The following is a 27516-nucleotide window of genomic DNA, read 5'->3' as shown; positions in this document are numbered from 1 at the left end:
TGTATCACTGTCAGGATAGGCTTTGAGGTCTCCTATGCTCAAGCTATGCCCCAGTGATACAGTATACTTTCTGATGCCTGTGGATCAAGATGTAGAATTCTCAGCTCTCAGCTCCTACTCCAGCACTATGTCTGCTTGCATGCCACCATGTCCTGTCATGAGGATAATGGGCTAACCCTCTGAAACTGTAAACCAGCTGAATTAAAATGTTTTTCTTTACGAGAGTTTCTGTGGTCACAGTGTCTCTTCATAGCAGTAGAAACCCTAAGACAGGAAGCAAACCTGGGTCTTTGGAAGAACAGCAAGTATTCTTACCCCATGAGGCATCTCTGCAGCCTCTGCATTGTAGAGGACTGATCATTTCACACGTGCATGCCAGCACACATGTGGAAGTCAGAGGACAACCTGCAGAAGTTGGGTCTCTCCTTCCACCATGTGAGTTCTAGAACTTGGTATCATGTACCTTTGCCCATTGAGCCATCTCACTGGACCTTCCGCACTCATATTTTTTTATTTTTTATTGAGAGAGGGTCTTCTAAGTTGGCCAGGCTGTCCTTGGAATTCACTCTGTAGTCTTTAAAGTACAAGAAAGGTGGATATGTGTCAAACTCAAGAGGTAGAGGCAGGTAAATCTCTGTGATTCCAAGCCAACCTGGTCTACATAGTGAGTTCTAGGCCAGGCAGAGCTATATTGTGTGTGTGTGTGTGTGTGTGTGTGTGTGTGTGTGTGAGAGAGAGAGAGAGAGAGAGAGAGAGAGAGAGAGAGAGAGAGAGAGAGAGAGAGAGAGACACAGAGAGAGAGACACACACACAGAGAGAGAGGGAGACACACAGAGAGAGAGAGAGACAGAGAGAGAGACAGAGAGAGACAGAGAGACAGACAGAGAGAGACAGACAGAGAGAGACAGAGAGAGGACTGAGTGAGTAAAGCTGCTTTTTGCCAAGCCTGATGACTTGAATAGAACACCTTCAACTCATGGGGTAGAAGAGAACCAGCTCCCACAAGTAGCTGTCTGACCTCCACACATGAGTGAGGGCCCCATCCCCAATTATTAAAAATAATAGAAAGGTGCAGTTCTAGGTGTAAATCTTTTTATCGACATATTTTCTTATGTGTACAGTGAGGCAGGCAAGCATAAGGAATATTCTAGTAACCTGGTGTTCTATTTGGATTAGTGATGGAGGAGGTTACTTTCATTGGTTAATAAAGAAACTGCCTTGGCCCTTTAATAGGACAGAAAATTAGGTAGGCGGAGTAGACAGAACAGAATTGTGGGAGAAAGAAAGCAGAGTCAGGCAGACGTCTCAGGCAGTCACCATGCCTCTCCTCTCTGTGTCAGACGCCATGGATCCAGCCACCAGGTCAGACATGCTAAATCTTTCCCGATAAGCCACCACCTCGTGGTGCTACACAGATTACTAAATATGGGTTAATCAAGATGTGAGAATTAGCCAATAAGAGGCTAAAACTAATGGACCAGGCAGTGTTTAAATGAATACAATTTGTGTGTTGTTATTTCGCCTGTAAAGCTAGCTGTGTGGGATCCGGGTGGGATGAAAAGCAGGCCTGCCTGCCTCATCACTACAGATTAGGTTATGTATTACCCCCCTTCTAATAACACAGTTGGCAGCCTAGTTCCTTTACCTGTGTGTATTGTGCAACCCCCCCCCCCCAAATGCACCCAGCAACCTTGGATATCTACCTGTGTGTGGCTATACATACCCTTCTCTGAATAATGGGATACATATGTCCTCCCCTAACATCCATTAAACTTAGACAATTTCTATTCACATATACTCCCAGTGTATACAGTACAAAGAATGGAAAATCCTATTTGGCCTGAACTGGATTTGGGCACATGCTCACTAAGGTAAATTGTGTCCTGTAAGTGAACATTTAGGAGGAATCTCCTATTTACCATCTTACGCTAATGCATATTTGGGTATACATATAATCGAAATCAGATGCATTATGGGAAGGGGAATGTGTCATAGGAAAATTATTTTATGATATAATCTATCAATCAAAATAAATAACCATCAACACGATGGCCCTTAGTGCAAGCTCCTCCTTCCTTTAACCCCATAAAGGGGTCCTTGGTATGGTCTCACGTGGATCATTGCTCTCTTGCATTATATTCTAATTTTCAAACATTTATTTTTATTTTATGTGCATTTTGTGTATATTGATGTTTTCCCTGCACATCTGTGTGAGGGTATCAGATCTTGGTATCAGAGAGCCGTGAGCTGCCGTGTGGAAACTGCTGCCATGTGCTGGGGATTGAACCCAGGTAGCTCTGGAAGAGCAGTCAGTGCTCTTCACCAGTGAGTCATCTCTCCAGTCCTATTCTGATCTTTTCTATTGCTTTGCCTGAAATGAAGTTTCCTTGCTACCTTCACAGATCCGTGTGAGCTGTTCAGTGTTACCAGCAGACCAGGATTGCAGGCCACAACTCCAGGCCGTTTTGGCTGCTAATTCTACACTGAGATTCTACAGAGGATGAAGTAGCAATGCGGCTAAAGGAGGAAGTATTTGTCTAAAACAGAGTCCTGACATGAAATACAGGCCAGAACAAAGCAATCACATTCCATTATTGGGATTCAAACTTTTGCCTTAAAATGTTAGTGGAAGAGCACTTGTTGGCATGCCCAGCAAATCCAAATCCAATGCACTCCACTTCAACACCACTGCCTCAAGCTCAGCTTCCTTTTGAGTGTGCTCTAGAGACTGGTGAGGTCTCAGCTGCCAATTGCAGCGGACATGACTATGTGGGAGTATCAGCTAGCCTGTATGTTTTGTGGCTGAACCTGTTTGTCGTTGGGTAGAAATGGTTTTCAAGAGACTAACTGGCTCAGGCCAGGAGGAACCACTGTATGAGCTTGCAAGAGAGAAAAATGTGTACACAGAAAAGTAGTGTATCTTCTCTTAGATTGAAGAGGACTTCATTTCTAGAGATAGAGTCTCACTAGGTAGCCCTAGCTGTTCTGGAACTCACTCGAACTGACAGAAACCCACCTGCCTCTGCCTCCCAAGTGCTGGGTTTAAAGGTGTGCACCACTATGCCCAGCCGAGTTGATTTTAGACAGGGTCTCCAGTAGGGCATTTGGTCTCATGGAAAACTCGCTGTGTGTTGAAGTGCTAATTACTTTGATTTACATTAAGTGTTCAGAAACAGTATATTCTGGATCGTTCTTTCTCACTTGCCTTGCAGCAGGAAGTGCTCAGATAGTAAAAACAAGTATACAAACAGTCACACAAGCGTAAAAAGAGGAAACAGTTGGATGGGAACTTTGAAATCACATGACTGGTGACTAAGTTTAATCTTTCCTCCTTACTGTCGAGTCCGCTGGTCTTCCTTGCGTGTGTCAAGTGTTGGAGATATCAAATCATGTTGCCATTTATTCTCTTCTCTACGCTGCTTCCTCCCACCTTTGCCGAATCTGAGCAGCAGTGGGTCTGCAACTCCTCCGACACGACTGTTTCCTACAGCTACTGCGGTAAGTGATCTGCAGCAAGTAACTGCAGCGCCAGCTGTTTTCAGAGAAAGTTTTCACAGAACCCGAAGCTGGAGGGCCGGGAAGAAGGCCTCTGCGGTTCCAGCTGTGGGGGCTGCTGCGGTCTGGGGAGGGGGATGGGGATGGGAGGGGGCGGAGCGATCGACCACTTCCGGGTGTGGGTTTCTCCCCGTCTGGTCCTCCTCACCCGTCTGAACTGTGCGTTTTTAGCGCCCGTGTTTCTGTTGCTGCTAAGCTCTCAGTTCCAGTAGAATTGTTTGTTTCAGAGTCCCAGAACCGACAAACTGGTTCCTCCTAAGGAGGCAGAACGGGAGCTGCTTCCCGGTGGGGGGTTCCGCTCCAGTCGGTGGTCCTAGAGGGCTCGTCGAGCATCTCTGTTCTTGGGTTGTTAGCTTGATCTCTCTCTTTCACCAACTGTACGATCTTCAGCAATTCTTAGGTATTCTCTGTCTCATTTTTTTTTTTTTTTTTTTTTTTAGTAGCAAAGTGAAAGTGATTTTAGAGTTCACTTTATGAGGCTTGCTAGAGTTAAGAATTTTACAACAGAGTCACTTAGAAAAAGTAAGATTGATTTTGGATTTATGCGGTTATTATTATTATTACTCTATAATTCGTTTTGAGACAGGGTTTCAATGTAGCCGTGGTGGTTGGCCTGGAGCTGGGCTGGCTTAGAAATCACAGAGATCTGCCTACCCTTACTTCCTGGGATTAAAGGTGTGAGTCACCACACCCCGCATATTTTATTATTATTTTTTAGACAGGATATCAATATATAGCCCTGGGCTAGCCTGGAACTTGCTATATAGACCAAACTGGCCTGGAACTCAAAGAGATCCCCCTTCCTCTGCCTCTTGAGTTATTTATTTTTGCCTGGAATTCACTGTACACGCTATGCCGGCCTCAACCGCAAGCTCCTTGAATCCCCAGCCTCCCCAGGGCTGGAACTGCAAATATTTTTCAGTTGAGCTAAACTCCGATGCTACTGGTTCCTAACTGATGCCCTTGTCACTGTACAGCTAGCAGATGCCTGGGATGTGAAGACCTAGCACAGGGACTTGGTAGTTGTTTGAATCTGTTTTCTCTTTTGTTGATCACTCGGTTGGATGTCCGTTTTGGCCGCCTGTCTAAATATCTGGATGGTTGGGAGGTGATGCCTTCTGAAATGCCAGTTCTTTGAAAAGCAAGATCTGCAGCTTGATGTCCGGAAGTGCTGCAGGGACTTTAGAGACGTCCCTTGAGAACTGCAGCACTGAGGGCTGCGCAGTCAGTCACCTGGGGGACTGGCTTGTGAAGCTCGCTGACTGTGGTTAAGAGCTGTTCACTTCTGGGTCATGAGGAAAGTCCCCAGTCTGCTAACCTCTGCTTTCCTCTCCTTTTTGGCCCCCTGTTTTGTCAATTTACTTATCTTTGTGTGTGTGTGTGTTCTGGGTATATATGTGTACCATGTGCATGCTGGTGCCTGCAGAAGTCAGAAGAGGACATCAGATTCCCTGGAACTGGAGTTACAGGCTACTTGAGCGGATTAATGTGGGTGGATCCTCGGCTGGTGCTCAACCAGTGAGCCAGCTATGCAGTTCCCGAATCTGCCTCTTTGGTACTACATAGTGACTCTTCATATGCCTATTAGTAATGTATAATACATATTATTGTTCATCTGTACTCTTTTAGTAACAGTTTAGATCCTTTTGTCTTTGTTTGTCGTTTGTCTTTTGATATAGAGTCTCTCTATGTAGCTCTGGCTGTTCTGGAACTTGGTATGTAACTAGGCTGGTTTCAAACTAAGAGACCTGCCTGACTCTGCTTCCTGAGTTCTGGGACTAAAGGCATGGGATACCACACTGGACACACACCTGGCTTCCTCTGTCTTTTGGTGAGACTTTCTGAGGTAGAACCTGCCCCTTTGCTCTGTAACACCAACAAGTCCTGGACCTTCCCTGGAGCCCCCTGACACAGGCTGGAAAGAAAGCAACAAAGGTCTCTACACTATCTGTACTAGAACGTTATCCCTCCTCTGCCTGGGACAGTCCACTAAAACAGAAATACTTCCCTTTGAAAAGGGTTAATCCCTCTAGAATCGGCAGGTGAGTGCTAGTTATGGTGACACCCGATTCAGTCCTTACTGTGAGGATCATTTCCAAGAAAGAGAAAATATGCATCTTTTCTGGGCAGGGTTAGTGATTTTGACTTGCCTGAACAATAGAGTCGGGCATGGTGCTGCACACCTTTAATCCCAGCACTTGTGAGACAGAGGCAGGCTGATCTCTGGGAATTCAAGGCCAGCCTGGTCTACAGAGAGAGTTCCAGGACCACTAGGGCTACACAGAGAAACCTTGTCTGGAAAAACCAAAACCCAAAATCAACAAACCAAAACAAAAGAACAATCAAACAAACAAAAAACCCAATCACTATAGTTTGGGGGCCTTACATAAGAAACATTTATTATGGACTGATCTGGAATTCAAAATCAAGATTTTGGTACATTTGGATTTTCCTTGGCTTGCTGAAGGGATGCTATGGTTTTGGATGCATATGCTCTGACAAACATCAACACTATTTGTTGCTGTAATAATATTAGGAAGTGTTTCTTGAAGCAGGATTGCACTGTAACTCAAGATGACCTTGAGCTCACTCTGTAATGCAGGCTAGCCCAGATTAGCCTTAAAATTAATGGAGATTCTCCCATCTCAGGCTCTGGAGTGCTAAGATTAAAGCTTTCCCCACCAAGCCTGGCTTATATAGTAACTTTCTAAGGTCCATGAAAAATCCTACTGAGCCTGGGCATGGTGTTTCATGCTTCTAATTCTAGCATTCATGAGGTCAAGGCAGGAAGATTGTTGCAATTTTGAGGCCAGTCTGGTCTACATAGTGAGTCCTAGAACAGCCCATGCTAGAGAGTAAGAACCTGTCTCACAAAACAAAGATGAATAAACTGTTTGTCCCAAAGATGCTGGCGGACTCACTTGAATTATTTATTTACTTTTCATAGGTTTATTTATTAATAGTGCTGGGTCTGAACTGTGCATGGCTAGGCATGCATTTTGACATTGATCTATGTCCCTCTCCTGGCTTGAATTTATTTTGGACTGACACCCACCAATCCTAGCAACATCTTTTACCCCAAGATAGATTGTGTTGTTCCACCCCATCGACTGCACGCCATGACGAAGGAGAGAGAAAACAATTATGGGTTCCAGAGATCCTAATAAATTACCACACAGGCAGGTCACTGATGGATCAGGGCTGTAGGACAAGGACTTCAGAGCCTTGTTTCTTCTGGCAGCTCTGAGTAGGGGCAAAAGTGGGGTTTAAAAGTACAAAAATCGTAAACATTTATTGCCAAGTTACAGTTATAATTTTCACCAATTGGAAGCCAAAGATTAGGAACTTTCCTTGTGTCTTTCATCATTGTCAACAGACACAAAATGGGAGTTTTTTAGTCCAACCAATCAAATTCATTTGTTTTATTTCTATGTTAGAAACAGCCATAATAAGAACGAAGGGGGATAATACACTGTTTATATGGTTTAGGAAGGATGTTGTTCCGCCATTAGAAACATAGCTTCCCTATGGCTTAGGAACTTGAACTTTTTCCCACCCTACAGATAAAATGGAGTGTGAAGTCAAAATGACAGTACTCAGGCCAGCGTGCTTTTGCCTGCTCCCTTCACTGTTACCCACACGCATTAGAATTCCGGGATTAGTGAGATGGGTGTTAATTAGAAGACTATATCAATTCTCCCTCTTGTGGAAAAGCTGAGACCAGCAGTTTCTGTCTTCACACATGCAGAGCAGGAGTAGCGTCTGTTGGCTCTGATAGTGTAACTAGACTGTGCAGACTATCAGAACTCCAAGATGCACAGCGCGGAAGTCAGTGCTTTGGGGAGCTGGACTGGAAGAGTTAGGGTACTGAGCATGCAGGTGAGACTGGGGTTGGAGATGCTTCCTAAGTGTATGGTGGTGCTGGGGTCAGGGACTCTCAAAAGAGAGCATGTCTCGAACCTTCGTAGGGACACTACTGAGTATAGTTTGGGTGTTTTCATGCGCTGGAGACTTCATTACTTTCTGGGTTTTTACACATGGAGTTTGTACTTGAGGGAAAACCTGGGTCCTCTTCTTCAACTGTATTATAACTGTCAGTGTTCCAGAGAGAGAGATTTTCAATGACCTTCAATTGTTCTCATTATAATTTTGAACACAAAAACCATCCTTTGGGGACTGATATTCAGAATACTATGTTTACTGGAAGTTATTTACAATAATGTGTTAAAGTTTTCCTTATTCTTTTTTAGATAACATGAAATTCCCTATTTTGATTACTTCTGAACCCTGTATAACATTGAAGGGAACCAGCGGATTTGTATATATTAACTTTATTCCAAGTAAGTACAAATACAAACTTTCATTTTTGTAATTAGCTAAAGGGCTGTAGAAATTCAACCAGAATAATTCTGTTCCAAATGTATTTGTGTTTGTTATCTACTGCTATGCTATACATTACCATGCTTGTAGTCTAGTGACTTTAACACAGCACTTATCTACTGTCTTTGTATGATGGTGTCTGAGCATGGCTTACCCATGTTGTTCGGGGCCCCCATAACCTATAATCAAAATGTTGACCACGTTTGGGGTCAACTATGGAAGGAACTCCTTCTAAGCTCATGTGGCTGTTGGTAGCAGTTTCTGGATTCTGGCTGTTGGCCACATGGACCTTATTGTAGCTGCTTGCTTCATCACAACTGGCAAAGGATAGCAAGATGGAAGAGCATTAAATGGCTTGATCTAGGAAGTGATTATCTGTCATTTTTGCTGTATTTTAGAGCAACTCACAGGCATATGGAGGGTTTTACACGGATTACTAAATATGGGTTAAAGGAAGATGTGAGAATTAACCAATAAGAGGCTACAGATAATGGACCAGGCAGTGTTTAAAAGAATACAGTTTCCGTGTAATTATTTCGGGTGTAAAGCTAGCCGGCGGCCGGGTGGCGGGACACAGCCCCGCCGCTTCCTACTACACAACCTTCTAATAATCTATGGCCCTTGTCAACCATTACCTATTCAGTTGTGAGAGACACTGAGTTTCAGTTGGAAAATCTGTGATTTTCCTTCCCTGAGACTTGGTATATCTGTATAAACCTGACTGTCCTGAAACTCCATCTGTAGACCAGGCTGGCCTTGAACTCACAGAGATGTGCCGGACTCTGCCTCTCAAGTGCTGGGATAAAAGGTGTGCAAGTCTGGCTCTCAGGAAATGTAATTTTGATCTTCAGCACTATGGTCTCCAAGTCAGCTGGAGCATGTTTTATACTTTACCAAGCGCTACCATGGGAATAACAAGCTTTTATAAAAGACATATTTTTCATTATTTTACTTATGTGTATGTGTGTATATCTATCTGTGTGTTTGCCATATGTGTGGGTGCCCATGGAAGCCAGATCAGAGTCTTAGATTCCATGGAAGTAGAGTTAGAGATTGTAGTGTGAAGCGGCGGGGCTGCGTCCCGCCACCCGCCGCTGGCTAGCTTTACACCCGAAATAATTACACGGAAACTGTATTCTTTTAAAACACTGCCTGGCCCATAGTTTCAGCCTCTTATTAGTTAATTCTCACATCTTTCTTTAACCCATATTTAGTAATCTGGGTAGCACCACGAGTTGTGGCTTACCAGGAGAGATCTTAACCTGCATCCATCTCGGAGAGCAGCAGCATGGAGACTCACTATGGCGAATGCCTGAAGCGTCTCTCTCACTCTACTTCCTTGTTCCCACAATTCTGTTCTGTCTACTCCACCTACCTAATTTTCTCTTAAAGGGCCAAGGCAGTTTTCTTTATTAATAATGAAAGTAACACATAAACACTCCTCCATCATTTCCCCTTTTTCTGTTTAAACAAAAAAGAAAGGCTTTAACTTTAACATAGTAAAATTACATGTAACAAAACAGTTATCAAGCAAGAATTACAGTTACAATATTTAAATCTATTTTATCTTTTATCATAACTAAGGAAAACTATAACTATTGAACCATTCTTCAACTCCATCAAAGACTCCAGAAGGATATAAGACTACCTAAGTAAACAAGAAATATGCAGCTTTCAAACTCTAGAAATGAGAGACAACTTGCTGCCTGGACAGTCACCCAAAGTTCCTCTGTACCGTTGGGGCATCCATCTTCAGCCTTCAGGCCCATAGTGTCCAGCAGACTTTTTCATGAAGCAGGAAATTCCAAAGACAGTTCAGTCACTTTCAGCTGTGTCCTGCAGAACGTCTCGCAGACTCTTTCATGAATCAGGAACCCCGAAAGACCATCTCACCTTTAGGCAAGTTCAGCAGTCCTCTCTCTGCGGGTTCTTTGTGTCCAGTTTATGGAACAGTCCAGCCAAGAGCAGTTTCTTGCCCAAATGGCTAACAAACTCCATAAGTAGCCTCTTCGATGCCCATCTTCCTCTTGAAGTAGATTGGTGCTGCCAGGAGCAGACGTGTCTCATTGTCATGAAAAACCCTAAGTTATTAAAACATTAAATGCCATATTCTGCAGTCTTTGAAAGATATGAAGAATGTCTATCTAACTGAAATATATCTCTACATATCTAGAAAATCTAATAACATTACTACAAGCTTAACTATTATCAATGATTATCCATTAACAATCTATATTTCCTAATTATACATTACAGTTTTTAAAATGAACTACAATCACAATAGCTTAATCAAGATCAGAAATACATATACATATAACAAAATTGACCTTAAAATCTATACCAATGCAAATTCATATCTATATCATCTCCCCCTTTAAATGTAAAAGAACATTTATAAGCAATATTTGGGAAAATGGGCGCAGTTTTTTCTCTCCAAACTGCTTCCTGCTGAATGGGGGCACTGTTATTTAGGTCTTTCATGGTGTAACCTGTGTGCTAGGTTCCTCTCAGTTGGCAGTTGAGTGAAGTAATTTTTTGAAGATGTTCACAGCAACCTTTCAGGAGGGCGTGGTCTATCATACCATATTGGGATAGAAGCAATCCACAGAGTCTCGTCCTCTGTGAAAACAAAAGAAGAAACTCTTTTCCAAAGCATCATGTTCTTAGATCCAAATCCTGAAGTCATACCGTTAAGATGTCCATTCTGGTCTAGCCTGGCAGCCCATATAATGAAATGTCTCTCTGTACTTAGCTCCTTTACAGTCAAAAAAATCAAAGAAAACACAACAAAATACATAATCCAGACTCTCTGTGAATTTTCCATTTTTATGCGGCTTATTTTCATTCTATCACTTTACTTCTTTTAATCTATAACTATCTGTACTCTGTCTCTATAAAGACTTTAACCTTTTTTTTTTTTTAAGGCATTAACTTTATTCTCTATATTTTCTTTTTCTCTCTTTTAAGCCTACGTGAGCCATTTAAAGGCCTTCTATGTCTGAATCTTTTCTATTGTGAATCTGTAATTTTTTACTATCCAGGAGCATTTCTTAAAAGGTTAAGCACTTCTTAAAAACTTAAGTTGCGCCACTTATAGGTAATACGGTACTGCCTGTTTACAGCCAAGTCTAAACCTTAACTGCGCTGTTATTGTGGTAATTACGATAGATCCTGCCTGAGATCAGTACAGTTCAGCATGGCGGAGCAGAGCCAAAGCCGCTCCTGCCTCAGTCATTTGGTGCCCCTGAGCCGCACACAGTTCCAGGCACACAGCAGTCGACATTGGAGCTGCACTCAGCAGTTTAATTTTGATACTGAGCGTGCAGCACAGAAACTCTTTTAATCCAAGTTACAGCCAAATCAGATGCGCAGAGCACTGCGCAGACTGAAAACACCTCTCTCTCTACGGCGGCAGGAATCCACAAATGCTGTCCCGCTCGCCTAAGCCTGATTCCGCCATCTGCCCAGGTGCAGGCAGGGAGCAGTGAGCCATTGGCATGGTCTCAGAGTACTTTCTTTCCGATCCCCAGCGGGCACACAAACATCCAGTCCATAAAAGCCACTGAAATGCTTTATAGCCAGAGTTTGCACTGGCAGCACAGTGCAGGAAGCTGCGTTTTAAAATGACTCAGCTTTTTTTTTTTTTTTATTTTTTTTTTTGTGCCGCTATTGCGGAAACAGGAGATCTCTCTACAGCATGTCCAGGCAAACAGCAAAAAGCCGTGTTAAACTCTCTCTCTCCTTTATTTAAAGCTTTTTCAGGTTTTTACGTGGATTTGGTCACCACGTTGGCGCGCCAATCTGTAGTGTGAAGCAGCAGGGCTGCGTCCCGCCACCCGCCGCCGGCTAACTTTACACCCGAAATAATTACACGGAAACTGTATTCTTTTAAAACACTGCCTGGCCCATAGTTTCAGCCTCTTATTAGTTAATTCTCACATCTTTCTTTAACCCATATTTAGTAATCTGGGTAGCACCACGAGTTGTGGCTTACCAGGAGAGATCTTAACCTGCATCCATCTCGGAGAGCAGCAGCATGGAGACTCACTATGGCGAATGCCTGAAGCGTCTCTCTCACTCTACTTCCTTGTTCCCACAATTCTGTTCTGTCTACTCCACCTACCTAATTTTCTCTTAAAGGGCCAAGGCAGTTTTCTTTATTAATAATGAAAGTAACACATAAACACTCCTCCATCAAGAGATGGTTGGGGGAATGCTGGGAACTGAATTTCGGTCTTTTGGAAGAGCATTCTTAACTACTGAGCCATCTCTCTAGTATATTAGCCATCTCCCTAGTACCAGTATTTTGTTGTTGTTGTTATTTTTCTCTTTCCTTCTGTTTTATGAGACAAGGTATTGTTATAGCCCAGGCTGGTCTAAAAATTACTACACACACAAATGGCCTAGGACTTGTGGCAACCTTCTTGTCTCTCCTCCCCAGTGCTGGGATTATATGTCTGTCCACCATGTCCAGTATCATGTAGATAAGCTTAAAGAAAATTTCTGTCTTCCTCAGGTTGTAGTTCATAAGGAAAAAGAGTGGTCATCGTGACAGAACAAAGGGAAGCAGGATTTTTGAATTTGCCCAGGACAACTCCAGGAATTTCCAGAAATAACACTGAAGGGACCGACTACAGGGTGTGTTCATAGGTTTGTTTCTGTTACACAGAGACCTGCTAGCAAGCCTGAGTAGTACCAAAGACATCATCTCCGTTCCCACTCAGTTTTTGACTCAGAGTTATAACTATTGTGTCACTACAGCCGTGGCTCCCAACTGTGACTGCAGTCATGTCCACGGCCACCAAGCTGTCAAAGCAGGACTTCTGGAGACTGGAAGCATGTTGGGCCTCTTGAGCCTAGAAAGAGGCTTTTTGCTTTGCATTGTCATCACACAGGATAGCAGTGCTGTGTGCCATGTGTGTAGCACAGAGCCCGGTCTGTGTCTCTTGAATTCCTTGTGGGATCATCTTTTCAACCCATACACACACACACTCCGGAGTTTAGAAGGTTCACGGGACCAACCTTTTCTTCTTCTTTTTCTTTTCTTTTTTAAGATTTTTTAACTGGTCTCAGGATCTATCCCTGGTGCATAAGCTAGCTTTTTGGAACCCATTCCCTTTGGAAGGATGCCTTGCTCAGACTTGATGCAGGGGACAGGACCTTGGTCCTCAACTTAATGTACCAAGCTTTGTTGACTCCCATGGGATGCCTTACCTCTTAGGAGGAGCAGATGGGGGGTGGGTTAGGAAGGAAGTGGGGGGTGAGGTGGAAGGGAGAACTGTGGTTGGAATGTAAAATGAATAAAAAAAAGATTTTTAACTGGCCCCATAATAATTTTTCCACACCTAACCCAGGAAGTAGCAATGTGGCAAAAAGGTAGGCCATTTGGTGGTCTTCAGGCTTGGAGTAATACCTGCCTCTGCTAACCCTAAGGCAGTGGGAATTAGTAATTAAAAGGGGGCTAGTAAGATTTAGTGGGATGGGGTTCTAATGTCAGTGAAGTAGAATACAGTAGAAAAGATTAATTATTAGATGCACATTTATTGGTTTATTTAGTGTTTTGTTTAAAGCATTGCATCTCCTGTCTACTCTCCAAACACGACTCCACCTGCTGCCTGAGACAGGATGACCTGGAGAAAAGGTGAAAACCATTGGTTGCAGCCCTTCACACCCTTCTGACTGCCACATATGTCTTTTGCTTGCTTGCCCACCACACTTTGTGGTTTTAAGGTATGAAATGAGGATGCAGCTGGAAGCAGGACCAACTAGGATCAGATGGAAGACAGGATGGGTCCTGGCTTGAGTCCACTGTGATCTCTCTCTTCCAGTCTCGGTGTCAGAGGACTTTTCCAGAAAGATTCCTATAACACCAGTTTGACGTTGATGATGGGGAAATCCCCTTTGAGTTTGTTGTGTGAGGGAACTGAGAAACGTTTGACTAAGGATGTAGAATAGTATATGGTCATGTGACACCTAAAGCTAGCAAGAATGTTCAGAGTACAAACAGAGGACTGAGGATGAACCGTAAGAGAGCAGACTCAATGACACAGAGGAGTCGGAGATGTGGATGGACAGCAGAAAGCTGGTAGAACCAGCCGCAAAAAGGGACCAGGAGAAGGAAGATCTGAGAGTTCTGTCAAGCACAGCCAAGTTCAGTCTGAAGATGGAAAAACTGCTTTTTATTGTTATATAGTAATTTATGATGAATTTATCACACCTTTATTCCCAGCATTCAGAGGCAGAGGCAGGTGGATCGTTGTGAATTTGAGGCCAACCTGATCTACCTAGTGGTTTTCAGGACAGCCAAGGGTACACAATGAGACCCTGTCTTTAAAAAAAAGCTATATCTATGTATGTTTTGAAAGACCCAGATAAATTCAGACCCCTCTAACAGAAAGATTAGAGCCAAAAATCTAGCAGGGAGAGAAGAACCAAAAATCTAGGTTAGCTAGTTCAGTGACTCTGTTCCAGGAACTAGCTGACCATAAAGTTATATTGTAATCTTAAGAATAATCTTGAGAAATGGGGAGTTACCCCCTTGTGATTATCACTGGTATTTTCAGAATTTTCCAATGATCACTGGTATTTTCGGAATTTTCCAATGACACCCTCCCTACCCCTTTGGGTTGTGGTTTCTTCCCCTGAATACCCCCTCTCCCAGCTACTCATGAGTTTCAGCCCCAGCGCGCTGGTTCCTGTCCTGTCAATAAACCTTGTGTGATTGCAGCAAGGATGGTCTCTCGTGAGTTTCTGGGGGGTCGTGTTATCCCAGGACTTGAGCGAGAGTCTCCCCTCTTTGGGGGTCTTTCAGTTTAATATATATATATATATATATATATATATATATATATATATATACATATACATATATATATGTATATATATAATATACATCTTGGGACAAATGAATAACATTGGAGAGTCAGAAAAATGTATGTTTACTGGAGATGCTCTATTATCTATGTATCATCTATCAATCTATGATGGAGGAGGGTCATCTGTCTATGTGTTACTTTTATTGGTTAATAAAGAAACTGCCTTGGCCCTTTAATAGGACAGAAAATTAGGTAGGTGGAGTAGACAGAACAGAATTCTGGGAGAAAGAAAGCAGAGTCAGGCAGACGCCTCAGGCAGACGCCTTAGCTCTCCTCTCAGAGATGGATGCAGGCTAAGATCTCTCCTGGTAAGCCACTCCTAGTGGTGCTACACAGATTACTAAATATGGGTTAAAGCAAGATGTGAGAATTAGCCAATAAGAGGCTGAAACTAATGGGCCAAGCAGTGTTTAAAAAAAATACAGTTTCCATGTAATTATTTCAGATGTAAAGCTAGCCGGTGGCAGGATGCCACCCGCCGCTCTCACTACAAATCTACCTATCCTGTTACCGGGAATAAAAATCCTATTTGCTCTGGCAAACGCTGTACCTCTGGCCTGTGTAATACCCCAGTACTTTTTACTTTTTTTTTTTGTTTTTTCGAGACAGGGTTTCTCTGCAGCTTTAGAGCCTGTCCTGGAGCTAGCTCTTGTAGACCAGGCTGGTCTCGAACTCACAGAGATCCGCCTGCCTCTGCCTCCCGAGTGCTGGGATTAAAGGCGTGCGCCACCACCGCCAGGCTACTTTTTACTTTTTGTTTAATAACAAGGTCTAAGTTGTCAAGGGTTTGCCTTGAACTTGCTCTGTAGACCAGACAGGTTTCCAGCTCGTGAACCTTCTGCTTCAGTCGTCTTTTTCTTGTTATTGTTTTTATTGTTTTATTTTGTTTGAGCCAGGGTTTCTTTATGTAGATCAGGCTAGCCTTTAACTCAGAGAGATGGGCCTGCCTCTGCATCTCAAGTGCTGGAATTAAAGGCATGCACCGATAGACCTGGTCTTCAATTCTAATTTTTAGACATTGCTCATCCAAACTCCAAAAGCTGATGAGTTTATGATTCCCAGTCCCTCCCTTTCCTTTGAATTTTCTGGGTGAGCTTACCAAAACTAGAAATCTTACATCTTTGGTAGTTGTCACAATTTGAGAATTTTTTTTTTTGGTGGGAAAAGATATTTTATATAGCTGTTACTGTGGAACATTCAAATTTTCTACAAAATTGCCTTCTTAGAACTTTAGTTTTATCACTGGAATAAAGATGTTAACACCTTGGGGCTGGAGAGATGGCTCAGTGGTTAAGAGTACTGGTTGTTCTTCCAAAGTCCTGAGTTCAAGTCCCTGCAATCACATGGTGGCTCACAACCATCTGTAATGATATGTGCTGCCTCTTCTGATGTGCAGGGATACATACAGGCAGAACAATGTATACATAGTAAATAAATACATCTTTTTTTTAAAGAAAAAGATACTAATAACTTCATAGCTAGTCATGACGAAGCAATATAGGAAAAAAAGCACACGGCACACACTAAGGGCACAATAAACACTCTGTACACCTTAATGGAGGGACTAATGGGATCTCTTTTTTTCTTTTTAAGGAAGAGACTTAAAAAAATTATATTTCAACCTCTCCATTCATGTCAACTCCGTAAAGGTGCCCGTGCGCGAAGAAGTTGTTTGCCATGGATATGATGACGATTATTCTTTTTGCAGAGCTCTGAAAGGAGGTAAGCATTTGGCTGGTAGAGTAGACCATAGTTCTTTGTGAGGCTGTTCGGACGAGGAAACACGGGAAACATGAAACTCCTTTACTGACGGTAATACTCGGGTTCCTGTAGGTGGAGATTTCCTGTCCCGACCACCAGTTCACAAATAACTGACACAGAGTCTTAATATTAATTATAAATGCTCGGCAGCTCAGGCTTATTGCAAATTAGCTCTTACATTTCAAATTAACCCATATTCTTTATTTACGCTCTGCCACGTGGTGTGGTGGTGTCTTTATTAGCATGGCACGTTCAACTTCCGCTCCCGCTGCATCTGGCTGGGACTCCTCTGACTCCGCCCTTCTTCTAGTCCTTAGTTTGCTTGTTCTGCCTATACTTCCTGCCTGGTTACTGGCCAGTCAGCTTTTTTTTTTTTTTAATTAACAACAAGAGCAACACATTTTCACAGTGTACAGGATACTCCACACAAGTTCCCTCTGAAATTTTACTCTTTGAAGCATAAATATTTTACAGTGGTGTCCACATGCCATTACTAAAATGGTGCAGTGTGTGGATGTGTTTGCAGGGTTAATACATTTTTACCTTTTTAGATGAAGGTCTCACATTCACTCTTGGCTACAGATGTCTTTTCCCAAACATTGCATGTAGAGCTTTCCATAGGCACTTGTCTGGTTTTGACTCTGCACTTGTATTGATTTCTTTAATGATCTCCTTTTTGTTTTTTGTTTGAATTGTTGTTATATTATTATTGTCATTATTGACTTTTTGAGACAGAGTGTCATTTTCGCCCTGGATGGTATTGAACTCTGTATGTAGTCAAGGCTGATTTTAACTTCCTGGACTTCATGCCCCATCTCCCTTTTGTTGTTGTTAATGATTTTCAGACAGGGTCTTTCTATGTGGCCCTGGCTGCCCTGGGACTCACACGCCTGCTTCTGCTTCCATAGTGCTGGGATTAGAGGCGTACGGCACCACATCTGGATATACTTTTTTTAAAAGTTTTTTTAAGATTTATTTATTTATTTATTATGTATACAGCATTCCTTCCATGTATGCTTGCATGCGAGAAGAGCGCACCAGATCTCATTACAGATGGCTGTTAGCCACCATGTGGTTGCTGGGAATTGAACTCAGGACCTCTGGAAGAGCAGTCAGTGCTCTTAACCTCTGAGCCATCTCTCAAGCCCCCCTGGATATACTTTTTTGGTGGGAGGGCCTACCTCAAAGATTGAAACCAGGATCTTATACATGCCAGGCAAGCAAGTGATCTACCCCTGATCTATTTATTCAGTCTTCTCAGCTTTCAGTCTGTTAACAGAATAGTAAAATTCAGAATTTGGGAATGTAAAGGTCACTTTATCCAAACTCATGCTTTTCCCCCTTAATAATTTTAGGTATTTTAAATAGTTTCAGTATATAATATCACACTGTTATATTAGCAAAATTGGAAATAATACCATAAAGTAGTGATAAAATCTTATTTCTAAAAAGCACGTTGGAACTTTTTTTTTTCCTTGTGTATGTGTTTTGTTTGTTTAGTTTTGTTTTTTTTTCCTAGGGTATCTCTGTGTAGCCCTAGCTGTCCTGAAGTTGACTCTGTAGACCAGTCTGGCCTCCACCTCACAGAGATCTGTCTCTTCCTCCTAAGCTGTGGGAATAAAGGTGTACACAACCACTGCCCGGCTCTTCTTGTTTTTCATTTGTATTTATTTATCTATCTATTTATCTATTTATTTATTTAAATATTTATTTATTTATTATGTATACAATATTCTGTCTATGTGCATGCCTGAAGGCCAGAAGAGGGTACCAGACCTCATTACAGATTGTTGTGAGCCACCATGTGGTTGCTGGGAATTGAACTCAGGACCTTTGGAAGAGCAAGCAATGCTCTTAACCTCTGAGCCATCTCTCCAGCCCCTGTCTATGACTTTTATATGGCTTAAGAGCTAAAATGTTTGAATGCGGGTGGAATATTTCATAATTGTGGAGGACTGCTTCATGAGGTGTCTGTCGGCGTCCCTAAACACAACCATGCTAGAGCTTTCCAGCAGTCCTGTCCTTATTGTACACGGTGGTTGTCCGAGTTGCTCTCTGTTAAAACACCAACCCAAAGCTCTCGGGAAGAGAAGTTTCATCTTCCAGCTTCTAGACCAACACCGGGGGCTGTAGGACAGGAACTCACGGCAGGACGATGGGGCAGAGACAAAGCTGAGAAAAGCAGGGATGCTGCTCAGTGGCTGCTTTTAGGCTCATGGGGAGCTGCTTTTCCTTTCAGACTTCTTTTAAATTTTAAATTAAAATCATCCTGCCTTCCCCTTTCCTTTTTCTCACCCCAACCTTTCCTGGGCATCTCCCTATCCCATTCTCTCTAACATTCATGGCTTCTACTTTTTTTGTTATTGTACACACACACGCACACACACACATGCGTGTGCACATGTGCGCACACACACATACACACACGCGTGCATGCACAGACATACAAATATTCCTAAATATATGGATACAACCTGCTCAGTCTGTGTAATGTTACTTGTATGTATATGATTTCAGGGCTGACCACTTGGTCCTGGACAACCAATTGGGGGCTCTTCCCTTAGATGTCCATTTCTCCCAGCCGGTGTTCCTTAGTTGAAGCATGATCCTAATAGTCTTAATCAATAAAAATCTGGAGTCAGATATCAGGGTAAAAGCCGAAAGATCAGAGAAGCAGAGCAGAAGCTACCAGAGACTTGTTACTTCATCTGAATCCTCAGATGGAGAGTGCGGAGATCCTGTCTATGCTCCGCCTTATCACTTCCTCTCTCTGTGCCGTGTTCTCACTTCTTGTCTCCTCTCTGTACGGATCTCCAGACCTCTGTGGCCAGCTAGTGGCTAGCTCTGCCCTCTGATCTCCACGCAAGTTTTATTTGTCAGAACACAAACAAAAACTCACAACCCTTAGTTGTCTGAAATTCTTTGTCTAGGGTTAAGGTTTGTCTTAGAGTTTTTATTGCTGTGAAGAGACACCATGGCCACAGCAACTCATTTATAAATGAAAACATTTAATTGGGGTCACTTGCTTACAGTTCAGAGGTTCAGTCCATTATCATCATGGTGGGACATGGTGGCATGCAGGCAGACATGGTGCTGGAGACGTAGCTGAGAGTCCTACATATTGCAGGCAACAGGAAGTGATCTGAGCCACTGGGCAGTACCTTGTGCATATATGAGATACCCAAAGCCCAGCTTCTCAGTGACTAACTTCTTCTTCTAGCAAGACCACACCTGTTCCAACAAGGCCACACCTATTAATGATCCCACTCCCTTTGGGGGTCATTTTCTTTCAAACCACTGAAAGGTCTCACAAACTTTATCCCTTCCCGTGTTGGCATGACTATTTGTGTTGTCTCTTTTCTGGTCATGTTTAGGCAGCCATGTTGGTAAGACTTAATGGACATAACTTCTCTGACATTCCTATGATGCGCTCTCACAGTGAAGTTCTTTTCCTCTGGCCTTTACTGTTTTTCTGCCTCCTCTCCCTCTGTGCTCCCTGAGCCTCAGGTGCAGGAATTGTATGGTAAATGTATCAACAGAGAGGACCATATATCACTCTGCTACTTGTTCCCTGCATCCCTCCCTCCCTCCCTCCCTCCTTCCCTTCCTTTCTTCCCTTGTTTTTTGAGTTTCTCTGTGTAGCCCTGGCTGTCCTGGAACTCACACTATAGACAAGGCCAGCCTCTAGCTTGGAGATATACGTTCCTCTGCCTTCCTGGTGCTGAGATTAAAGGTGTGTGCCACCATAGACCCGATCATTGTAGTTTTCTGTAATTGTCACCATCCTTTGCAAGGGGACTTTTCTTAGATTAGTGGTGAGTTCTTAGGTTTTTGAATGAATGAACATTGTTTATGTAGTTGTTATATTATGTTGCAAGTTTTAATTTTCTTTCAAGCAATTGAGTTTACTCGTTGAATAGATACTTTACTTATTTAACAAATCAGGACAAGCCAGGCGGTGGTGGCGTAAGCCTTTAATCACAGCACTTGGGAGGCAGGCGGATCTCTGTGAGTTCAAGGCCAACCTGGTCTACAAGAGCTAGCTCTAGGACAGGCTCCAAAGCTACAGAGAAACCCTGTCTCAAAAAACCAAAACAATAACAGCAATAACAACAACAACAACAACAAAACCCAAAACAAAAATAAACCAGGACATACATATTAAAGAGAGATGTCTCAGTGGGTGTTCTGATTTGTTTTTAACACAAACTAGAATCACTATGGAAGAGTGGACCTCAACTGAATAACAGCCTCCATTAGAATGGCCTGTGAGCTTGTCCATGGGACATTGTCTTGACTAATGGTTGATGTGGCAAGACACAGCCCAGCCCTCTGTGGCTGGTGTCACTTCTAGGCATGCAGTTTTGGGTTGTATAAGCAAAGTTGGGATCGAGTAGTAAGTAGCATTCCTCAGTGGTCTCTGCCTCAGTTCCTGTTTCCAGGTCCTTATCTTGAGTTCCCGTCTTAGTTTCTGTAATTTGTAAACCAAATAAACCCTTTCCACTTCAAGCTGCTTTTGGTCATGTGCCAGGGTTCAGGTCCTGAGATGGAGAATGGGTATTGGTGCAAAGAAAGATTCTGACCACCGGGTGGATTGCACTCAAGTGGCCCAAATCTCTTGAGATGTCTTTATTTATACTTTAACAGAGTTTTTTTCCTACCAGGCTTGCTTGAACAGCTTTATTATTTGCTGTTATTTTTTACTTTTAAGAAATATGTCGTATTTTAAGAAATACATTGTAATTATTATAAAAGCCTCCATCATTCCCCTTTTAAATGCTTCCCCAGATGTGCTTTCCCACTCTCTACACAACCTTCTTCTAGGTAGAGAGTTGAGCATTTTGCAGGCTTAAGTAAATGGAGACAGAAAGCCCGGCTATAGCAGTGGGTTCTTCAAGTTAAAAAGTAATAGACATGGGTACGATGCTTTAAGGACAGTGGTATTTAAACCCAAACAATTCTTTCAGGTCTGCAAGATATGCTTTTATACAGTTCCCTTTTCTACAAGAGGGTCCCACGTCTCCATCTGTCTGCAAAAGGCAGACTTTGGTAAGACACTCTTTCCACCCCACCATACCACACTTCTTCCACCAACATACGCTCCCGTGTACGGCAAAGATGGATCTATCCATCCCACATTTTATATTGTACTTTTTCCTCTTGGAGCATGCCAGATCCTACCAATGTTTCTTTTTTTTTTCCTACCAATGTTTCTATACTTGGTGTCCAGTAACTTACTCTCTGCAGCTGGCACTACGTGTATTCCTGAGGCCTTCCCCTGCTCTATGGATGCATGCCTCACTCTCCCTTCCAGACCTGTGAGACATGGTTAATGTTCCAAGCATTGTTTTCTCAGATGTAACTAACAGTCTCTGTTGAATCAGAAAAGTTCCAAGGATTAAGAGTTGTAGTTAGTAATTCCAGATAAGAGATTTGAGAAGCATCAATCCCCTTCTGAATCTTAGGGGAAATGAACAGAATTTCCAGAGAAAATTACAGCTGTTGCAACTGTGACTGACAAAATAAAACTAAAACCTCCTCAAAGAATCAACAATAGCGAGCGAGAAAAGAGCCTACAGCCTACATGAATTCATCACAATCCCACACTGCCCAGCGGTCTGCTGGTTTTTGCTGAGTCAGAGACTATCGTCCACGGGCATTGCCAGGGGACCCATGGGACAGACATTCATATGCTGATCCAAGACGAGGCTTCATGGTTCCCCACAGTCATGGTGTTTTTTACTGCAACAGAAACCAAACAAAGACAGTGGATATTCTTTCTTTTTACTTAATGTTTAATTTCCTTCTACTGCTTTCCCTGAAGAACTGAACTAGCTACTTTTCTTATTGTTGAGATCAGATCCTGACAAAAAGCAATGTAAGAGAAGAAAGACTGGAGAGAGTGCTGGGTGGTTAAGAGCCCCTGCTGCTCTTCCAGAGGACCCAGGTTTGATTCTTGGAACCCACAAGGCAGCTCACAAATGTCTGCAATTCCAGTTCCAGGGGACTGGACGCCCTCCTTGGACACTATTCAAGCATGTGGCACATGTATATACATGCAGGCAAGACATTCATGCACATAAAATAAATTATTTATTTAAAAAAAGGAAAGAAAGTCAGGCAGTGGTGGCATAGACCTTTAATCCCAGTAGTCCTGAGGCAGAAGCAGGTGGATCTCTGTGAGTTTGAGGCCAGCCTGGGACAAAGCCAGTCCCAGGACAATCAGGGCTGTTAAACAGAGAAATCCTGTCTTAAAAATTCAAAGAGGGGGCTGGAAAGATGGCTCAGAGGTTAAGAGCACTGGCTGTTCTTTCAGAGGACCTGGTTCAATTTCCAGCAACCACATGGTAATTAACAACCACCTATAACAAGATCTAATGCTCTCTTCTGGCTTGCAGCATACATGCAGGCAGAACACTGAATACATGATAAATAAATAAATCTCAGAGGGGAGGCAGGGAGAGTGGAGCAGGGGTGGAAGAGAGAACTACGGTCGCAATGTAAGATGAAATTGAAAAAAAATTAAAATATGCAGAGAGAGAGAGAGAGAGAGAGAGAGAGAGGAGAGAGAGAGAGAGAGAGAGAGAGAGAGAGGAGGAGATCTGAGGACATAGTCTTCATGCTGAGGAGGAATGGCAGTAGGAGTGCCAACAAATGCTTGTTCACATGTAGGCATAGCAGGAAGCAGCGATCAGACAGGAAGTGGGGCATGGATGTAAAACTTGAAGCCTACACCCAAGAGATCCTCCAGTTAGTGCTCACCACCCCCTAAAACACCATCAGCAGCTGGGAACCAAGTGTTCAGACACACAACCCTGTGTAGGGACATTTGATATTCAAACTCTAACAATAATGTAATGAATATGTTTCTATGTATAGTCTTTTGTACATGTTAGGCTTGAATATTCCCATTCTTAGGAGAGTTATGGCTAACTTCTAGAGATTTCCGGGTTAAATCATTTGAACACATTTACAGTTTTTGTTTGTTCTAACCCAAGCTGCTTTTCAAACCTATTAGTATGTTGTGCTGTCTTAAATCAACATTACACCAATCAGTTTAATCTGCCTGTGTTAAGATCTAGCCCTATAACTTCAAAAACAAAGCTGAAGACTTTTGTTTTGAGACAGGGTCTCTTTATGGATCCTTGGCTGTCTTGGAATTCTCTGTGTTAAGGAAGCAGGCTGTGGAATCTTAGAGATCTGCTTGCTCCTGCCTCCCGAGTGCTGGAATTAAAGGAGTGTACTACCATCCCAGCATGAAGACTTTTTTTTAAATTAGGTTAAAAATTTGTATTTAATTTTTATTAACTTTAAAAACTTACTCTTGAAATTTGTTTTTCTCATATAATTATTTACCACTATTCCAATACTGGTCTTATTTAAAAGAGGATGCAAGGTGGCTTACAGGCATTTATTAAATTTAGTGGCATAACATGAATTAGAACTCAATGGGACAAACCGGGATGACAAGGATACAGAATTCATGGAATGAGAGAAGTATAGAACTTCCTAGCAGAAAGGCCTGTACTAGAAGACCCCCGTGTGGGGAGACTCTCGCTCAAGTCTCTGGATAGCACGACCCCCCTCCCGCCCCCCCCCCCCCCCCCCCAAATAACTCACAAGAGACCGTTCTTGCTGCAATCACCACGAGGTTTAATCGATGAGACAGGCAGGAACCAGTGCACTGGGGCCGAGACTCATAACCCACGCAGGGGAAGAGTTCGACCCCGAGTAACCTGGAGAAGGAGTTTTTAAGGGAAGAAACCACAGCCCAGTGATCCGAAAGGGGCAGGGAGGGTGTCACAGAAAATTCCGAGAATACCAGTGATGATCACAAGGGGGCAACTCCCTGCCTCTCAAGATCACTCTCAGGGTCATAATCAGCTAGTTCCTAAAACACAGTATTCCAAAATACCAATGATAATCACAAGGGGGAAACTCCCTGTTTCTCAAGATTATTCTCAAGATTACAATCTAACTTTATCTACAGCTAGTTCCTGAAACATAGTCACTGAACCGGCTAATCCTAGATTTCTGATTCTTCTCTTCCTGCTTAGATTTTTGGCTATTTTTCCTGCTAGTGAGGTCTGGATTTATCCAGGTCTTTCAATAGGTGGCAAAACTTCAGATGCCCTAGATGAGATGTGGGCTGGTTTAGGGAGGGACTCTCATGTACCCGAGTGTCAGGGTGGAGCACTGTGGATGGAGTAGGTAGGTTGTAGGAGTCATTTCTCTACATTTTTCCTTAGAAATGCTTCTGTTATCAGTAAGGGAGGCTCCATAAAACTACATTTCATATTTTAAAAAAAATCACCCAAGATGACTAGTAATGTTTGTGTTTTGTTTTCAGAGACTGTGAATACAAGAGTACCATTTTCCTTCAAGGGAATACTATTTCCTAAGGTATTGTTCAAGAAATATTTTGCTCTTTCTTCACTTGTAAACGGAGGCTGCTCATTCATTTCCTGGCTGCCCAGACCCAAATAATCACACAGAAACTATATTAATAACAATACTGTTTGGCCAATGACCTAGGCATATTTTTAACTAGTTCTTACATCTTGAACTAACCCATTTCTACTAATCCGTATATTACCACAAGGCTATTGCCTTCTGTTAAGGTTTCGGCGTGTCCTTCTCCTTTTGCTACGTGGCATCTCTTTGACTCTGCCTACTCGCTCTCTATATCTCTGTTTGAATTTCCTGCCTAGCTTTACTCAGCTAGATTTCTGGCCAAAACTTCTTTATTCATTAACCAATAGAAACAACACATACACAGAAGGACTTCCCACGTCAGTCAGGATTGCTGTGAGGCTCCATGACCATGGAAACGCTTATAAAGGAAAACATTGAATTGGGGCTGGCTTTCAATTCAGAGGTTTAGTCTATTATTGTCCATGATGGGAAGCATGGTGGCACTCAGGAAGATATGGTGATAGAGGAGCCCGGAGTTCTGGATCTGGATTGGCAGGAAGCAGGAAGAGAGACACTGGACCTGATTTGAGCTTCTGAACTGTGCAAAGCCTACCCCTGGGGGACACACTTTCTCTAACAAAACCACACCTACCCCAACAAGGCCACACCTCCTAATAGTGCCACTCATTGGTGATCAAGCAGTCAAATCTATGAGTCTATGGGGGGCATTTTTTAAGGTAAAATTTTATTTATCTACATACCAATCCCAATTCCCCCTCCCTCCTCTCCTCTCGCTCCCCTACTTCTCCCCTACCCCACACCCCATCTGCTCCTCAGAGAGGGTAAGATCTCTCCTGGGGAGTCAACTAAGTCTGTCTATGGGGGCCATTCTTATTCAAACAACCTATGTTAAGAATTGAAAAAAGCAATTCACCACTTTTAAGAATAGTTATTCTCTAGGAGGTAGTAACACACGCCTTTAATCCCAGTTCTTGGGAGGCCAAGGCAAAGTGGATGTGAGTTGGAGGCCAGCCTGGTCTACAAGAGCTAGTTCCAGGACAGACTCCAAAGCTACAAAGAAACCCTGTCTCAAAAACAAACACCAAACCAAGCAAAATCAAAAACCAACCAAACAAAAAAATAGTTATTCAACTGAGATTGGGCGTGTTCAGGGTAGCGTGACCACAGTCAAGAGTTTTGGTTTTAAGTATTTTGTTATTTTTTATGTCGGTTCTGGGGATTTGAACTCAGGAGCTCATGTTTGTACAGTGAGGGCCCCTCCCCTCTGAGCCATTCTCTGGACACTTGTGGACTATTTAAAAAGACATCCTCACTTTCTAACTGAGAAACAATCAAAACTTACGCAGAGACCAGTGAGATGGCTGTGGATAAAGGTGCTTACTTCCAAGATGAATGGAATTCTCTTGCTGAGACTCACATGGCAGGAGTTCCATAAATTGGCCCCTGACCACCAACTGAATGATGCAGCATGCTCAGCTGCCCCCCTCCATGAATGCATGCACACACTCACACAAATGCATGCACACATGATTTTAAAAGGCATGCATGCAGGTTTTTATCTGAATGATGCGGCATGCTCAGCTGCCCCCCCCCACGAATGCATGCACACATGCACAATTTTAAAAGGCATGCATGCAGGTTTCTATCTTATTGGAAAACTAAGAGAGTGAAATTGGACTTGGGAATTAACTCTGTGCTAGAGTATTGAAAGGCAGGCATCAAGGCCTGGTTTTGTTTCCACTCACCAGAAAAAAAATCACCAATTCAATTTCAATGTTATATACCGATAAGAACAAAGTTCTTGCCAGGCTCATGCCTTTAATCTTAACAGATGGATCTCTGTGAGTTTGAGACCAGCCTGGACTATGTAGTGAGTTCCAGACTAGTTAAGGCTACATAATGAAAGCCTGTCTCAATACAAAACAAAAAGAAAGAAAAGAAGAATGTTCTTACAGAGTCTGTGAATCACAGCACCTAACATTTTGTATTGTTTGTCTTTATTATTCCTTATTCCAGGGCCGATACAGGTGCATTGCAGAAGCCATTGTCGGGGATGATCAAGAAAGGCTATTCTGTTTGAATTTTACTCTCATTCATCGTCCTAATGTCAAGTAAAATAAACTCAGAATATATATATATATATATGTATATATATATATATTTTATTTTTGGAAAATGGTGTTCTGTTTTTCTTTAAAAAAAACTTTCACAATTATTATTTGTGTGTGTGTGTGTGTGTGTGTGTGTAGATCAGACTGCAGACTGGCCTGGAACTCAGATCTTACTGCTTCTGTCTCTCCAGTGATGGAATTAAAGTGTGTAGCCTGATGTCCGGCTGCTGTTGCTCCTCCTCCCCCCGCTCCCCATTTCTCCTCCCTCTGCTCTCCCTCCTCCCCCCCCCATCCCTGTTTCTTCTCCCTCTGCTTCCCCTCCTCCTTCCCCTGCTCCCTGTTTCTCCTCCCTCTGCTCTCCCTCCTCCTGCTCCTCCTCCTCCTCAGTGGCACAGTTT

At 42.8% G+C, this 27516-nt stretch overlaps 1 protein-coding gene across 1 annotated transcript; it reads left to right on the top strand.

Moving 5' to 3' along the window:
- Positions 1-2409: 2409 nt before the first annotated feature.
- On the top strand, positions 2410-27132 carry Ly96 (lymphocyte antigen 96). Its single transcript, XM_038347634.1, has 5 exons — positions 2410-3498; positions 7806-7895; positions 16404-16532; positions 24922-24974; positions 27024-27132. Exons 1-5 carry the CDS (start codon positions 3390-3392, stop codon positions 27120-27122), a joined length of 480 nt encoding a protein of 159 aa, XP_038203562.1. The 5' UTR covers positions 2410-3389; the 3' UTR covers positions 27123-27132.
- The last annotated feature ends 384 nt before the right edge of the window (positions 27133-27516 follow it).

Source organism: Arvicola amphibius, chromosome 11, assembly GCF_903992535.2.
Source record: "Arvicola amphibius chromosome 11, mArvAmp1.2, whole genome shotgun sequence".
Lineage (NCBI taxonomy): Eukaryota > Metazoa > Chordata > Mammalia > Rodentia > Cricetidae > Arvicola > Arvicola amphibius.
The sequence above is the reverse complement of the archived record's forward strand: the minus strand, read 5'-3'. Positions and strand labels throughout refer to the sequence as shown.